The sequence below is a fragment of the Myripristis murdjan genome, chromosome 12, assembly GCF_902150065.1.
Source record: "Myripristis murdjan chromosome 12, fMyrMur1.1, whole genome shotgun sequence".
NCBI classification, from domain to species: Eukaryota; Metazoa; Chordata; class Actinopteri; order Holocentriformes; family Holocentridae; genus Myripristis; species Myripristis murdjan.
Window position 1 is genome coordinate 13,685,812 of NC_043991.1, and position 18,289 is coordinate 13,704,100.

Sequence of the window (18,289 nt, forward strand, 5' to 3'; positions counted from 1 at the left end):
CTATCCTTTTCTCCATGTGTTCTTACCTTTACATCTTCACTGAAATGCATGAAAAACATTGCATGGTTTATGGTCGTGGCTAGTCTTTCCTGGTTCGTGTGTCCAGTCTTGTGCCTGTTATATTAGGTGCAGGAGATGTGTTTTCCTTCTGCTTTTCAGTGTTGAGTTGTGTTTTTGGCAAGAGAAACGCTGTGGTGGACAGCTCTTGAGGCTTTGCTGTGCTGTGTGCCTCAGACTGCAGGGTGGAGCAAGATTGCCTTTGTATTGAGGTTATGGTTGAAGCTCTCCAATGGCTGACCTCTCTCTATCTGAACAGGCTGTCAGCACTACAAATGTGGGGCCATTTGCTCTGTGTATGCATGAGCCTGTGCATGATTAAACAAGGGATGCACGATAATGTTGGCAAGTCAACGGTATCAGCCGATAAAGGCTTTGAAATTAAATATTGGCATCAGCCTGAAATTAAAATTTCTACTGATATGAACATATAGTTAACATGTTATATGTAAATTACACTACAGGAGAGACTTTATTTTCTCTACAATTAAGGGGAAAAAATATGTGCATACACCAGTATCAGCATCAGAAAATGGACAATAGGGTTTGAAAATACTTGCATATCAGATTTTGCCAAAATATCCAATATTGCGCATCCCCATATTAGGCTAACGCATGTGAGATACATAACTTTGAAGTTGTAGTGCACATGCATGCATATGTGGTTGCTTGTGGTCTGTGTGCATTCATTTCTCATGTTCATGTGCACACAAAGGGTCAAATGTTGTTTGTGGGCCCTAGCAGAGGAAAAATAACATTTTCTTCTGAGAGCCATTACTCCCATTCAGGGCGTCTCAGGCCCTTTTTTTTTTTTTTTTTTGCTGTAAAATAAGATTATCCTAATGTGACTAAATGTGTGCCGAAAGGGTTTTATTGGTAGGAATGCATACATCATGATTAGAGAGAGAGCGTGAGGAGTTGAAATGAAATGTTTTCTTTGTAATAAGAATCATGGAGAGGTGTATGCATTGCAGTAATAATGTAAGAAATGTGACTCGGTGCGAAGTGTGTAAAACTATCCCCACTATTGAGAAGTAAGTCCGTTGTCCTCATTACACCTTCAGCACATCTATCTTGTTATTTTCTTTCCCCATTCTTGTTTTTTTTTTTCTCTTTTGAACCATATAATTTTTCATCGGTATTTGTTATTTCACCTACATTTCTCTCTCTGTCTCTTTCTTTCTCTCTGTCTGTCACCGCCTGCAGACCCATGAGTGGAACAAGAATGATGAGCGGCTGCTTGCTGCGGTGGAGCATGGCGAGGTGGAGAAGGTGGCATCGCTGCTCGCCAAGAAAGGTGCCAGTGCCGTCAAGCTTGACAGTGACGGCAAATCAGCGTAAGTGCCATGGAGACACAAAAGAACAATGCAGCGGCTGCTACACCGACTCATCCATCGCAGAAAATCTCACTTTTTAGTACATGCATGCTGCTACAAATCATACAGAGGAATTTTGCTTGGGAATAATGGAAAAAAAATAATCTGCAGTAGCTTCCTTAGGATAAGTAGGAAATATATGATTGTGGACTTCTCTTGTACTTGCCCAATTTTCAAAATTTATTAAGGAACTTTATTTTCATTCTGAAAGGATGTTATACTCTGGACTGATGCAGTGCTTGGTTTGGCACACACAAGTCAACAAAGAAGCTTTTCAGGCTGATGTCTGCATGGGGCTTGGCTTGAAGCTTCAAACATTGCACAAAGTTGAATAAAAAAGAGGAATAGTTTCTCCTGATGAATTAAAACTAGACACTTTTAATTTGAAAGTGCACAAAAATCCACCTGTAATGTGTTTTATAAAACAATGAAGAGTTTCCTCCTCTCCCCCTTGTGCATTCGGTTTGGTTGCTCAACATCTCTGTGTTGCATGCAACGATAGGCTGATATGATTTGAGAGGCTGCAGCATGCTTTTTTTTATTACATTATGAATCTTTCCCTCCACTTTTGCACCTCACAAGTGACAAGCTGCATTAAACTGCACGTTACCTTAAAACTGCAAGTATCTGCATCCTAGTTTTTCTTGCATTTCCAATGTGCAGAAAGCTTGTGCACCCGGTCAGTAGTTCAGATTCCTCTATTCTGGTTTGTGCATCCACATCCACAACACGCCTTCCAAAATTTTAGTGTGACATGAGGCGAATGTTTACGGGGAATGCTGTAATTGCAAAGAAAGGAAGATGATTTTGGACAAAATCAGTAATTAGTAAGCGTCTCACTGTTTCATTACCTCAAAGGCACTGTTTACCAACCAGGAAGATGTAAATAAAATGTTAAAGCCAAACAGCGGAACTTGAAAGAATGAATTTGGATTTAGCTGTAGACACTCTATTATGCATTAAACACTGAATTATGAAGCCACGTTCTCCACGGAGAAACTAAAACAGAACAATATGAATGAATAATGAGTGTGGGGATTAGCTGAATAGGAGCCTTCAAACCACTTGAAGGCTTGAACTGAAAGGTGTGGAGTGTTTTGAAAGAGAAGCAGAACAGCTTTCTCAACAATAGAGCCTTTTGCTAAATGGGCTTTCGCTGTATATTCGCATAATCACAGCGGCTTCCAACGCATGAAACATTGCCAAACACAGAACATGGTGGTTCTCAGTTTTTATGGTGTGTACTTCCCATAGGCGTGCAGGGAGAGAGCTGTGAATGATGACTCTGAGTGATGATCTGTGTTTCCTCTTCCAGGATAGGGCACATTCGCTACCAATACACAGGATATGATGTCACTATCCTTTGTGTCATTTTGGCCGAGTACCTACATGGAAACTTGTGTGCTGCAAGAAAAGGGTGGGAGCAGGTGCTGTGTGTGATTGGGGTCATCAAATGGCCGAATCCCATTACATGTTAATGGATTTGATCCATCATATCTCAGTAAATTCTAACATCTCATCTCCAATCCCCTGCCCACTGGAGGTGTAACAATTTTGCACCAAAACTGAAAACCTTGCCTCTGCATCCTCCTGTGATGCACAGTCTCAGTCAGTTCATTTTTTTTTAAGCCAAACTGAAACTGCACTGTGAAAAAGCTGAACCATTACACCCTCCCTACTCCTCACACACTCTCTTGTTAACATACAGGCTTAAGCCCAGGTCACACCTCCCGGTGTTTTCTAAACCTGCTGTTGCTCTCATCAATAACTGGCTCATGGGAACGCCTCCCATCCTTTTTTTTAATTAATGACTGAAAAGCTCACGATTTCACATGCAAAATGCCTTTTACTCAGAGCTTATGCGCATGATGTGTATTAGGTTGGACATCATTTCATTTAAAGTGGCGCTGGAATCCACTGATTAGAGAGCCAGGTTCTTTGTGTCCAGAGGCGGCAGAGCTCTTTGCCCCTCTGGTTGAGACTGTTGATAACACAGAGGCTCAGTGTTAATATTTGACCTCTTTCTTGTTTGAAACACAACACCCACTGACCTCAATGTGTTCATCAGCTCACGCTCAGCCAATAACATCCGCACACACACACACACACACACACACGCACGCACACGCTCAAATGCAGGGACAAATGCGTGCATGTGCTGCTCACACAGGGATTGGCACACACACACACACACAGAGGCTTTTTTATTTCACCAGTGCTTCACATCCTTGACCTTCTCTTGATGTGGGATGAGGACACACACACACACAAACACTCACACACACACACACACTCTCACGCACTTTTTCATGTATGCAGCCATGCCCGCATGCCTTTCTGTCAGGTTTTATCACCATAGAGACACCGTAGACTCCTCCTTTGTGGGTCTTGAAAAGATTGGAGCGCTGCGATTCCCAAACCACCACATCCATCACGATTTACAAAGGTTGCGTGTGTTTATGTGTGTGTGTGTGTTTGTGTGTGTGTGTGTGTGTGTGTGTGCATGTGCGTGTGTGTCCTACTCACACCAAGAGAAGGCTGTGCATTTCTGTCTCCGCCTTTTTTTCATTATGCTTGGTGAGCTGAAAGGCGTTGTATTGATTGCCTACCACACACACACACACACACACACACACAAACACAGACATGCACAAAGGAGACAAAGGGCATTGTTTTACCTCCAGGTTGATGTGCATTTATGAAATTGTTTTGCACACAAGGGCAGCATTTGACCTGAAAGTCTCCTCTGCTATAGGCAAATCAAAATATCAAAACAATGTTATAAGGATACATTTAAGTTGTGAAATGTAAAGGCAGAAAATAGATCTATAATATTTCAATACCATGTGTATCTGTCCAAGAATGAATATCCTAGACTTTACTCATAGGGAGAGCAGTTGAATAGCTTTAATATCTGTGTCTTTGTGATTTTATATTGATAATGAATAACTGTTTTTAATTGTTTTTGTTGTTCTTTTTCTGTGTGCAGTCTTCATGTTGCAGCCTCCCGCGGTCAGACAGACTGTCTGTGTGTCATCCTGGCCCATGGAGCCGACCTGTCAGTCACTGATGCTGCAGGTTTGTAGAACTTGTTATGCCTAAAAAACAAAGCCATAACATTAAAAGACTGTAAAACATTGACCTTTGTTCAGAGATTGCACCCCCAGCATTGAACTGTAGTTTTCCTTGGTTAATTTTTGGCTCTTGATGTTGCATTTGTAAAGTTTTAACACTTTTACCATTTTTACATTTCATTATGGCTGTTAAATCACATATCCCATGTTTTGAAGGAGAGGTGTAGAAGTAAGTTTTACATGTTAAGATTTATGTGGTTACAGAAAGGTTGCGTATGTGTATGTGTTGCATATGATGTGTAAAACATATTCTGGCTAGTTTTACTAGCTTCAACACTCATTGCAGGTTTTATTTCTATGTTTGTTTGCACATAACAGAAATGGGTTTGCATACTTTAAAAAGACATCACAGTAAAAAGGTTGTGTGAAGAGAATATTCTTGTCTTTATGTATAATAAGTAAACAACATTGACTATAACAAAATGTTTTTTTTTTTTTTTATCTTGAATGGAAATTCTACTTTCATATTATAGAAAATGTAACTTTTGTTTATAGTATAAAAAATTAAGTTAAGTTTTAGCAATTTAAGTAATATTTTGGCTTCTGATTAAAGAAATTTATTGATTAAGGTATCATTGAACTGAATCAGAAATTTACGATGGCATATTAGGGCCACTGTAGGAGAAAAAAAATATGTAGCCGAGGGAGGGCAGGAATATACAGAGAAGAAAAAAAAAAACAGAATCTCATAGATTAACATCACAAATTTGAGGGAAAAAAACATCTGAGATTAAATTCTCTGAGATTGAAGTAGTGACTTTATGAGGGAAAAAAAAAGGTAAATTTGAGTTTTTTCTCAGAATAGTAACGGAAATCTCTGTTGATTTCTTTCCAGGTTTCACTGCCTTACACCTGGCTGCCAAAAACAACCATCTGGAATGTTCCAAAAAGCTCATTCAGGTAAAGCAGAGACGGTGGACCTGCAAACTGTGATTTATGTTTCCACAAGAGCTCGGCTTCGTCTACCTGGGCTGCCAGACACAAGATATACGCTGAACTGTCTCTATAAAATGTCAGATTTAAGGCTTTGGCAAGGAAAATTTAATTAGTGAGTTCACTCTATAATGTATTATAACTTAGGCCTCGTTCAGACTGCCAGGACAAATCTGTTTCTTTTTGTCATATCCAGATCATATCCAGATTGATTTTAGAAAGTCTGGACAGCAGAAAACCACATGGAATGTAGTTTTTGCAAATCAGATCCCAGCCACATTTGGAGGTGGTTTGAAATGCGGTTCCAGTCAGATTTCTACAGATGTGTCTCAGACCGGACGCTCTGGTCACTCCAATAGGATAGGTGATAAGATGCTATGTTTAATGCAACATTACAACATTATATTGGCATTTCAAGTGTAGCAGAATGCTTTCATAATGCATTTTACACAACAAGAAGTGAAAGAAATTTGGAAGCAAGAATTTAATGTCAGAAGATCCATCTGACATAACTTGGTGTAGGATGCTTTTGGTTGCCGTAGCAACTAAGGAATATGTGAAAGCAGAAGCAGGTACTGTGGGAAAGTTAAGTATTGTCTCGCTTTTCTGCGAGATGCTTGAAATCAATGACTTGCTGCTTCATTTATTCAGTCTGCTGATTTTCTGCTTCAACTGAGATCTGCTGACCTGCACACACACAGACACACGCACGCACACACACACACACACACACACACACACTTCCTGCTGAGATCTGCTGACCTTCCAGACTCATGACAGTCAGCAGCATCTCGGTAACACACACCTGCCTGAACACACACACAGGCAAGTGTTCATGGTAAAGCTCTTGACCCCTTTAACACGTAGAGCCCACAAACAGCTGCATGTGGTCACGTTGGGACAGGCTTTTGTAGAATTGCTCACCAGCCTTACGGTCTGGTGGACTGTTTGCCCAAAGCGGTAAATAACATTATAGGGTTCCCATGCGTCCTGGAAATCTGGAAAATTCTTGGACTTGCTTTTGAAAACACAGTCATTGAAACTGAAAACGCATAAAATAACCCAAAAATAGTCATGATATCCTGGAACATTATTGAGATCGGCTGAGATTATATTTTCAAATGTTTTCCGTCTTTTGCACTGTACATGTAAACAACGTGTGTACAAAAATGTTTACAGCACCATCACCAATTTTTGACATTTTGAAATCACCAAATTTGTGACATTAAGTGTAGAGTAAACCTTTCAAATTTGTAAGCAGATGTTACACTGAGATATTTCTATTGACACTACATTAGAGATTAATAGCAGAAAATGTTTCAGCCGTCAAAAACATCAGGTTTTGGTGTCAGCTCATCCGAATCAAAGGGCAAGGGCTCACTGTTTTACACTAAGGTTGACTAGTCCTACAGGAAGAAAGTTATCATAGCAAAAGAGGCAGGTTGAGGAAAATGTTGTTATTTCAAAAAAGTAAATCACAGCATCTCACTACACAATAACTCCTGGAATGCATCGCACACCACAGAACATCCAGGAGTGGAGGTTTTATTTAATGAAGTTTATGATTTGTGTCTAACATGATGGATTTGCACCTATAATTTTGTTTTTCTGTTCCTCCTCCAGAGTAAATGTACAGTGGATGCTGTAGACGGCTCAGGGAAGACTGCGCTGCATCATGCAGGTAGGTGTTTAAATTATCCTGGGAGCGCTGGAGTTGTTTTAGGGTGGAAATATCTCTTCCTCTTGAAATGATTATCCACCAAACTGCCACGCCACAGCCACTTTTAATTAGGACTCAGCGTGCTTGGAGGAGAATGCTGGAGCAGCTAGGAGGATGACTGTGAGATGAAGTTTTAGCTCTTATTGTCTGGATTTGTTTGAAATGGTTTGCTTGGAATTGAAGGTACCCCATTTTCCCAACCAACTGAGCCTGGTTTTCTTTGTAGACACACTCGTGATCTGCTGAATGCATTTCCTGTCTCAAAAGACATTTGCAAATGTCATTATGTTTATTATGTTAGTGTATTTTGAAAGTTGCATCAGTGGGTCACCCCCGGTGCTCATGGTGTGTTGGAGGAATGTGATACGGACAACACTGTACACTTTCTTGCAAATTTTCCAGCCATTTATTGCTCATTTCATCACTTTGTTCCCATCAAGTGACTTTGCTCTGTTTTCAACCCCAGTCAACATACACTCGCTCAGCGGTGCTTTTCTGGTGGCTTTGTGTGCTGCCAGCTGTAGTTTAGGGCCTTCACTTGCATACCCAGGTGATAACCAGTCTTTTGTTTGATGGCCACAATGAAAACCAGCGCCGCTAAGGCTCCTGAGGATGATGATTGAGAACCACTGAACTCTTGTAGATCAGCGGTGTCCAACCATGTGGCCAAATGTGTGCTTATCAGTTCCTAGTTGGACATCACTGCTCCAGATGTGTGTCCTCTCTCGGCTGTCATGTCAGCAGCTTTCTTTTTGTCCCCTGATCTTGAAATCTGGCCCATGAAAACAGTTCATGCTTCACACGAGGAAACTCCTGGTGTGTGTCCAGCCTCGGCTTCCTTTTAAAGAATGTCACTGACTTTGCACAAATTCCTGTCCGCAGCTTTCTGAGCACATTCTGTGGCCTATCCACTGCGATAATTGTTAAATTACACAGAGATTCATGGGGCTGAGAGGGGTTATTACTGATGACATTAGAGACAGAGAAACATGTGGGACGTCCTCCATCTTAAAAACTGAGCGAGACAGGCGTAAGACCCCTGGGAAAGAAGAGAAAGAGTGTTTTGATTTAATCTTATTTAACCATTTTAATAAGTTGTGGAAAGGACAGCTTTCTCTGTTTTTACAGTGTGTCTTCTGTGACCTGCAGCGACCTGTTTTGTGTTATTCTTGTATTGTGTGGCTCTGCGCTTTTGGTTCAAAACAAAAGTGTGGAGAGACGCACCAAACAAGAGATTATGCTTGCCATATTCAATCACAGAGCAGCAGGGATACATATGGTGCCCCATTTTAACTGGTTAACTGTTGTTTTACTCCAAACGCAGCTGTCAGTGGGAACATCCAGATCGTCCAACTGCTGTGTGAACACAAGAGTCCCGTCAACCTCCGAGATGCAGTATGTACTTTCACATTTACTTTCACTGTTGTTTTTTTTTTTTTTTTCTCTTAGACTTATTTTTCCTGGCAGGGCGGAAAGGCCAGAATTGAGGCCACAAAAATGCTCCATTGAATCCTAATGGTATCGCTTTCTCCTGCGTTATTTCCAAAGCCTTATTTGTTCAGGGGGTACCGAAGGCAGGTAAATTGTCTCGATTGTCTTTGTCTTGCCCCTCTGCTGCCCCAGTATTCATGAAGGGACGCCGTCTGTGTTCATCTCCTGCCAGATATATCTCATCCTGTTTTATCGCACTGTCATTAGATGTGTCACTCCTCTTCAAGCAAGGACAAAGTTGCTAAAAGATTTAAATTTATTGCAGCAATTATCCAGGGCATTTGATATGAAGGAATTTCATTATCCCAGGAATTTCCTCTTAGTTGTCCTTCCCTGTTTAAGATTGATTAATAGTGTCGCATGAATGCATGTGTGTGTGTGTGTGTGCAGCTCTGTGTGGTACAGGGTCACTGTGCTGTGGGAACTGTGCTTTGCAGCCGCAGACATGTGGTCTCCATCGGGGTGATGTCCCATGCCTGTGGTTTATACCCAACTGGTGTGCGTGTGTGTTTATGCGTGTGTGTGTGAGGGGAAAAAAGAGAGCGAGATAGAGACAAGTCAAATAAAAAGAGAAAGTGATTCTCTTTTATTTCTCTTTTCATAGCGTCACGCCAGAACCGGCCAAACAGACAGACGTCTCTCAGCCTACAGACAGAGACGTGATGTTATTCCCAAGTAACATTTATTACAACTCGGCGCTTGTTTAAGCCTGGGAGGAGCTGAATGTTGTGGCTTTCTGACCCAGTAACAAGCTACCAATTTGCCAGTGGCTGTAAGCGCTTTAAAGCTCCACATCACGGGATTCCCCTAATGAATCTTGAGGCGCTATGGGTGCGGACTTGAGCAAATATGTATTTTGTTTTCTGTGACACCCTGGAATAAACATGTGCGCCAAACGGAAAAGAAAGTGGCGGTTGAAACGTACATTTTTATGAAAGCCTTATGGTGCCATAGCAAAACTGGCTCACTTGGTTGTGGTCTCCAAAAAATTTCCCCTAATGAGTCCATGCTCTGACGTCAATAAGCTAGTGGACAAAAATGATCTTATTACCAAGATTTTTTGGGGGGGAAACTGGGTATGCAATAACGGCAAATGAGCCATTACACTAAAAATTTAACTCCAAAAATGTCATTATTCTAATTTCTATTTCTTATTTTCTACCCATAAAAGTAAATACGAATTGTCTGCCCATTTCCCGTCTCAGGTTTTATAAATATAAAATTGGCAAAGTCAGACTATCACCTTGTTGCAGTTAAAAGAAGATGCTTTTGTGCTGATGTTTGTTCCATCACACAGCGTGTCCTCATTTGGGAGTGTGTGTGTGAGCTTCGTATGTGCGAACACGTGTGTGTGATTGTGCTTTGGTTGACATGTAGGCAGTGAATCACTCAGCCATCTGGAACACATTGCTGTCGCTCTGACGGCGCTGAGCAGAACAAGAGGAGAAAACACCATGCCAGCTTGTTCGCCCCGAGCGAACATCACGCCAGGAACACGTATCGACATTTCTGACTTAAATAAACACACGGCAGAGTGTAGACGCAAGGAGGCGAACATCTGTGATCGGCGGGTTTTGCATTTGCCCTGCGTGTAGAGTGTTTATGTCAAATCAAGTACAAGTCAATTTAAATTTTGATTACAAACAGTGGTGCTGTGAGGTATAAAGGCTTCCTTGTGTTTTGAAAAAAATCCCTTTCCCCTATCTCATTTCTTCAAAAAAAAAAAGCTGCCATGACACGCTCAGTCTGGATTCTCAGACGTGGCTTGGTATTTCGCCGGTCTTTTACTGCCACGGTTTGAGTCGATCCAGGCGACACTTCTACACATGGGACAGTTTGGAAAATCCATCCTACTTTATTCACCATAGTGTTGGGAACAAGGACACCATTAATTACATGTGAATATTATCCAGTGCAAGACAATTTTATTCATATAACATGTTTCATTCCATACACAGGGGTGATATGGTGTGCTTAAAGGCATTAAGAAAGGCAATAAAGCCCTTATATCGGAACAAATCGCTATCTATCGCCTCTTCTAACCCTCCTACTGTATTATTATTGACCCCATCCAATGTGTGACATCTCTAAATACATGGCAAGCTTTTTTTTTTTTTTTTGCTTCATATTTAATGACTTTTTTCCAATGTATTAGTTGGGGGCAAAATAATCTTGAAAAACTAAAAGTAAACATAATTAAAAACAAAGTAATGACAATGCAACCTACAAGCAGCCAGAGCCTAGAATACAGGTCATCCTCAGTACAATACAATATTTCAGTACAGTTGAACGGCATTTTAAGACTGTAAACAGTGACACTGGGCTGAAAATAAACATGAACTTGAACTGAACAGAAGTGGCCCAAGAACAGGACCATTTAATCTGCTGAAACCTGGTCATATAGTATCATAAAAAACTTGTGCAGACAGAGGCTGTTGAAGACAGAGGCTGATAAAAACTACCCCGTCGCTTTATGAGATTGTCAGGAGCAGCACTTCATTAAGAGCTAGGCGCTGTGTGTCCCTCACTTCATTTGTTTGTGCGAAACATTACACTGAATCACAGCGTGCACACGCCCATCCACCAGGGGGTGTGGTGGAGCTCCAACCACCACACCGCCCACATAGCAGGACGTAGCTGGCTGATCATAGAACTCTTGTGATTTAAATATTGTCTTCGGTGTTTCTTAAATACAACATTACTGGGCTGTCACAGTGTTTTGGTGTTCAGACAAGTTTGTTTATTTGTTTGTTATAATATTTTATTGTGTCATCATACAACCAACAGCAACAACACACAGAGACCTAAAAGCACACATGAACAGAAAAACAACACAAAAATAAATGTAAAACAAATAACTAAGAAGAGTCGTGAATATGAATAACTATTTAGTTAGCACTTTTCTTAAAGTAACATAGTGCCTCACAGAAAGAAAAAAGAATTAAAAACAGCCATTTAACAAAAGAAAAAACAGAGATCGTGTAACAGGGAGATAAAAAAAAAAAAAAAAAAAAGTTAGACAAAAATATAAACTTGTCAGAAGTGGGATAATAAAACACAGCAAAATATCAAGCAATATTTGAGTTTCTGTCCAAAAAATAAAAATATGCTGATGTACATTTACATATAATGTCAAATCATCACAGTTTGACTCTGTCAGTCAGCTGCGATGACAATACACACGTTCACTCTCTACACTTGTCTGTCACATAAATGTCACATTTATTCACGGCCCCTCTCTCTCTCTCTCTCTCTCTCTCTCTCTCTCTCTCTCACACACACACACACACACACACACACATTCATACAGACAAGCCTTAGAGGAGAAAATGATTTCTGTCTTGTAGAGTCTAAGGACAAATCACCCAGCGCACACACACACACACACACACTGCACAGGGCTGCTAAAGTCTTCAGAGGAAGCCACAACATAGCTCTGTGCTGTGTGGTGTGTGGCGGCAGAAGCCTTGTAATATAACACAAAGCTATGCTGACAAGTTTAACTGCGTCTGGACATTCTTTTGCATTTTCCAGTGCGGCATTTTTTTCCTTCTTTTTTTTGTGCGAACATGACTTCTTGTTTCACTAATAGCAGTATGAATGTCGGTCAGCGGAAATGCCTTTATTCTAGTTTCATCCTGAGCTTCTCATCTGTAGTTTTCTCTTTGTTTATACCGATTAAGCGTCCACGTACTGTCCATTCGCTTCTCGTTGTGTTCACGGCTCATTAACATTCATATTAATCAATTACAAATACAAAACTTTACATAAATATTGACATTCTCGGGCTATTCCCATGCTCATATTTCGCTCAGCAGAAACCATATACCTCACCAGGAAGTGGAACGAGTTGGGTTGCTCTGTGTGCCTGCTGAGAGATTCCTTCATTACGTTTTCATACCCGTCTGAGAGTTTTCTCACCCCACTGACACCGGCCATAGTTCACGTCTACATGCGACACAGAGATACAAGTTGGCTGTCTGTGTGCGTGTGTGTGTGTGTTCATGTGTGCGTGTTCAGATAAATGAGGCTCCCTCTCTCCAGTGGTTATTGTTTGTGCAGCTCTATGGTCCCACCATGGGGTGATTTTAGCCGTATCTAATATTTAAACTTACATTTCTTTGTCTGTCCCACAGGACGGGCTCACTCCCCTTCTGCTGTCGGCCCGACACGCTCATGCTGAACTATGTAGTGCTTTGCTGGATTGGGGTGCTGACATCAACGCATCAGATAACAGTGGCAGGTAAAGGTGCAGTCGCAGGCTCATGCACATACAACACACAAAGTCACAATTCAGGAATGATGCAGCTGGGCTTCCAAAAAGCTCACCAAAACTGCCCTGTTTCATCATTTATCAAAAAATAAATGCATTTTCTTCAAACAAGATTATGTTTTTTTACCCAAAAAGTAAAAACTAAAGTCTTTTCTTCATTGGCGGTTGACATTTTCAGTGTCTGTTACTGTGTGCTCACCACAGATTACATTGTCATCAGTTCTGCAAGTTGTTGCAGAACTTAGGGATCCACATAATTCAAAGTTTTTTTTCACACCATCCCTCGTAGATAAGTATAGAGCATGTTTCACCCTTTCCCTCTTTAAATGTTCCCAAAGATGTTCAGTGGGTTTGAGGTCAGGTGACTGCGGAGGGAAAGCCATACGTTGCTCCTCCTTGGACATCAGATAGGCCAGTGGTGTCTAGGGATGTTGTCCCACTGGAAAATGAATCCTTTTCCGCAACAACCAAGGCAGGGGGAATGGCAGGGCTCTGTAGAATAAAGTGCTGGCTCTCTCATTTTGGACAACGTGTAGTTGATGCACCAACTGCAGAACAGGTGAAACATCCACAAACCTGTGTCCCTACTATTGTATTAACAGTTCATACAGCATATCCTCATGAAGCTCCGAGACTTTATTCCAGTTTTCAAACGTGAAATAGTGCCACAGTTTCACTGTTACTAAAATACTGAATCCTGTGCTGGACCAGGGCCCCTTATCAGGACTGAAATAAGCAATCCCAACAGTACAACTTGTTGTGTGGGCTGCTTGTTTTCTATTAATGGAGTTTCTATTAGAGTGAAGATATTTTGTCAACTAAGGACTCCATTGATGCCAAGTATGTCATGATAAGTTGTCTGCAAGGGGGATAAATATTTCTCCAAAGTTAGCCTACATTTTGGTGTGGAAAAAAACTGGAATGATCATTTTTGAAGGTGTCCCTTGACCGCCGACCTAAAGATATTACCCCAAGACACCCCCACCTCAAAAAAAAAAAAAAAAAATGGTCTTAAAGAAAGGAGAAGGGGGGTTAATTCAGCCACATGGTCTTCTTTGCTTACTGCTGTCATTTTACTACTTTCTAAATCATTTCTTGTCTTGTTGTTGATCCTTGTTGTTTCTTGTCATTGTCATTTTTTTCCATCGCTTATTCACGAAGTGTTGTCAAATGCCCAGAAGATGTCAGGAAATTGTCCCCCCCCCAAAAAAACTCATCAAAATATGACACCCACACTTGAATTACGCAGGCATTCGTTACAGCTACTGAAGGTCCTGCCAAGGGGAGTCACTGATGCACCCGGATATCATTGGAGGAAAAATTGTGATCAGTCCGTTTCCCTGCGCTGTTATGTTTTCCAAGACAAACCAGTCCAAGGTTATAATGACAATTTTGAAATTATTGCTATTGTTTCAGTGAATAAAAATAAAAATAATTTATTTCAAAGTAGAAAAATTCTTTCAATATTTTTTTCTGAGGCTTTCACTGAATACCGGAGGCCTCTCCTGTGAATGATGGTATTGTTTGGCCTCTGCTAAATGTTTAAGAGTTGTTTTGTCATCAGAGAAGTGGTTTGGAAACTGCTGCTCTCCCACTAAAGCCCAAGTTTTATGGCTGTTCTTTCACTCGCTGGACTCGGCCTGTGTTTGTTCAGTTGGCCCGAAATCTCAGATGCAAATGCCGTTCAGTCTTGTAAAGATATTAGTGTGATATCCTGGTTTTCAGATGTCTGGTCACTTTATGTTTCCCTGGTCTTGCTTTGGATGTGGAGGGCTAAGCTAGTGAAAATCTGCAGTGTGTGTTGTACCGCCTCCCATAGGAACTTTCACTTTAGCTGCAACTTGGCATTGGGACAGCTTTTTTTTCCAGCACTAAGGAGAACAACTTAGTCCTGGACCGCTTCACTGTGCTTTTTTGACATTGTTACTAATAGCTGGAAAATTTACTGAAAATAAACAGAAATCCTTTTCAAAGACAAAGCACTAGGAGAAGAAGCAATAACACATAAAGGACCATATTAATTTAGTCCATGTCTGGTTTTAGTTATTAAAAGACCAATAACAATAATTCAGTCTTGTCCTGAGAAGCACCCTCATCTCTACAAACAGCTTGAAGTGCAGCTTCTCCACTCCACTAATATCTGAATGAAATATATCACGTGATAAAAATGAGAGAAAATAGATATATTTTGGTTTCACGTTAGAATTTCACAGTTCTAAATTGGAAAATGGTGAACACAAGCAATTCTTGGAGACTTTCAGACCCCACTGTATGTGTGAGAGAAACAGCGACTAAGAATAGAGCAGTAATAATGTTTGTGAATAAAGAAATCCTGCTGTGATCATGATCAACACATTTTATTTGTGTGTCTGTGAGTAGCACCGCTTGCTATCTCCGCTTCCTCATGTGTCGCTGTGTTGGCTGACAAGCTGCTTGTGGGTCTGTGTCGCAGGACGGCGCTCATGCTGGCCAGCGAGTCCAACAGCGTGCCTGTCGTCGAAATCCTGGTCCGCAGAGGAGCAGACCTGTGGGCCGTGGACTCACAGGGCCACGACGTCTTGTACTACGCCAAGCTGTCGGGCGGCTCGGAGGTCAAAACGGCCCTCAATGCTGCCCTGCACCGACAGCAAGACTCAGGTGAGGTTTTTACGGCAACACAGACATACACACATCAGTAATGCACAGGTCGGCTCTGAATTCACCCAAAGAACCCACTTTCCTCATGTTGCATTCACTAAAAAAAAAAAAAAAAAAAAACATGCCAGTAAGATACATATTTGCAAAGGTTTGTGTATCGTGGAGAAATGAGATGATGTATTGAGGTTTTAGAGGGAAGGATGTGGCATGAAGGGATGGAGAGATGGGAGTGAGGGTCAAAGGATGAGAGGATATGGGTTAAGGGATGAAGGGATGGGGGTTGAAGGATGAGGGTCAAGGGATAAGGAGATGAGGGTCGGGGGATGGGGGGATGAAGGAAGGATCCAGGTCGACAATGGATGGATGGAGGAATATGATGATTGACCAGTTAAGACCACTGGCCGGAAAATGATTAGATTGAGCTTATCTTTTCAGCATGCAACCTGCCCACAATGATTCGTAACCAGTGGCGGATTTAAGAAATTTGGGGCCCAAGGCAAAGGCAGGCATGGGGCCCTCTGAGATGAGAGGATGACACACAAAACAGGGGCCCCGAGACACACATAATACGATAAGCATTCTGCTGGCATTTTAGCGAAAGGATTTTAATCAAAAACAGAATTAATGTGCGCAAATAAGTAATAACTGTATTAACCATAAGTGTATGAAGAGTTTTATGGGGCCCTCAGGAACTTGGGGCCCTAGGCAACTGCCTAGTTTTGCCTAATGGTAAGTCCGCCCCTGTTCGTAACCTTGTTTGCCGACCTATAACCTCCCGAATCTCTCCCCATAACATGATGATATGTAGGTAGTAGTAGTAGACATGTCATAGCACAAGGTCTTAATAAATGACACATTTGCCCTTTTAGTATTTGCAAAATTTTCTAAAGAATATGTTTTGCATCATAATTATGGACTTTTATGTGTAGATAGCTGAAAAACAATATAATTCATTTGAAGGAGTATTTTCCATATCCACTGTATCTGTCTGTTTGTTGAAGACACACACATGAGCACACAAACAGACATATGCACACATACACACACACACACACACACACACACGCACACACAATCTGGATGTTCAGGAGTGCCTTGAGAACTGTGTGTTTGTTTTAAATCATGTGTCTCCCTCATGTGGTGGAGAGCTGCATTGCTTTGGTTCTCAGTATTTCCATCTGTGGTGGTTTTCCTGTTTGATGATTTTGTTTTTCAAATATGTACACCATTCTCTGTGAATGAGATGTAGAGGAAATTTAGAACACTACTTACCACACTTTGATTTTTTTTTTTTTTTTCATGGTGTCAATTTTTGATTTACCTCTTGTCTCCACTGACAGATGTCAAGTCTCCAAGAACTCCTCAGGTAAGAGATCAGCTTGCTTTGGATATTTTTTTTTTTTCTTCTTTTAAATAGGTTGTAATTACTTACACATTAGTTTATGCTTTGTACCACTATAATTATTCTCGGGCACTCAAAGCTACTAAAACATCACAGCAGCTAGTGTGAAATGTCTGCCACTTGTTTAACAAATCTGACCCAGTGCTCAATCTTTCACATCAATAAAATAGTTTCATATTTTTAGTCATGCGCTGTGATTAAATGAGTATTGAACTGCTAATAATACTGAACAAAAGTGTGTAAATTTATGCTCTTTAGCTGCACATGTGATCAGTGTCCATCCTGTTTCGACATCAGATCTTTCAGCCCGGAAAATCTTTCAGTTACAATGTTCAGAAAACAAACAAACACACTTTGGTCTTGTCTTGATTGACAATCCCTCTCTTTCACTAACCAACTAAAATCCACTTTTCTCTCTGTTCTTTTCTCTTTCTCTCTTTTCTTTTGCTTGCTCCTCAGCATGATCAAGTAGCTAAACTAAGTGATGAACGGATCACAACCCCCAAAAAACGAAAAGCACCTCCACCTCCTATTAGCCCACCGCAGGTAAATGCATGTGTATCTGATCGCCTCTATGTGCTTCTCCACACATGATGCATGTCTGAGTATCTGCAGGGTGCAATATCAGTTTGAAATGTATCAGCATAATGTGTGTGTGTGCGTACATATTTTCTCCACACACTTCAAATTGGTTTAGCATTGAACACAATATACTGTACATTTGAAGGAATACTTCCACGTTTTGAGCAAAATAGCCTTTTTCCAACTAACCCAGACTGACACAAGATCCCATTCAATCCCATTTCCACCTGTGGTTCGGTTCCTATGGCGTGTATTTTGTGTCAACTTAGCAAGTTGTAAAAAGTCATAAGTTGGAAAAAGGCTATTTTGCCCACAACATTGGAGTATTCCCTGACACATTTTATGTATGTATATTCATTTATACTATGCAGTCATCCTAAATTGCACGATTTGAATTTATCTTTTGCTCCTTAAAGCCTGAAATAAATGTACTTAATGCAAACGTTTGGGGTGTTAATGTCCATTTGCCTCATACCAAGCTTATCTTACCTTAGCATGCTTCATCATTTTAAATTTTCATTTTAAACATGAATGAAAAACATGTGAGCTTAGCGTTCTGCACCATTTGATTTTGAGTATTGTTCTTATCATCGCTAATGGCCTGTTTTTTTAAAGCAGATAAATGACAAAGGTGGACTTGAGTGTGCTTTGTGAAGAACCCCAACTAAAATATAAAATGAAATC

At 40.8% G+C, this 18,289-nt stretch overlaps 1 protein-coding gene across 2 annotated transcripts in view; it reads left to right on the forward strand.

Moving 5' to 3' along the window:
* Nucleotides 1–18,289, forward strand: part of rai14 (retinoic acid induced 14) — a 52,826-nt gene that overhangs the window by 24,034 nt on the left and 10,503 nt on the right. The window contains exons 3-11 of one of the 2 annotated variants that reach the window (XM_030066060.1): nucleotides 1,264–1,394; nucleotides 4,423–4,511; nucleotides 5,403–5,467; nucleotides 7,124–7,181; nucleotides 8,545–8,615; nucleotides 12,848–12,954; nucleotides 15,437–15,621; nucleotides 16,962–16,987; nucleotides 17,483–17,569. In XM_030066060.1, the coding sequence (XP_029921920.1) occupies nucleotides 1,264–1,394; nucleotides 4,423–4,511; nucleotides 5,403–5,467; nucleotides 7,124–7,181; nucleotides 8,545–8,615; nucleotides 12,848–12,954; nucleotides 15,437–15,621; nucleotides 16,962–16,987; nucleotides 17,483–17,569 (819 nt within the window). The remainder of the gene's footprint in view (nucleotides 1–1,263; nucleotides 1,395–4,422; nucleotides 4,512–5,402; nucleotides 5,468–7,123; nucleotides 7,182–8,544; nucleotides 8,616–12,847; nucleotides 12,955–15,436; nucleotides 15,622–16,961; nucleotides 16,988–17,482; nucleotides 17,570–18,289) is intronic. The other variant, XM_030066061.1, reaches the window with a different exon arrangement.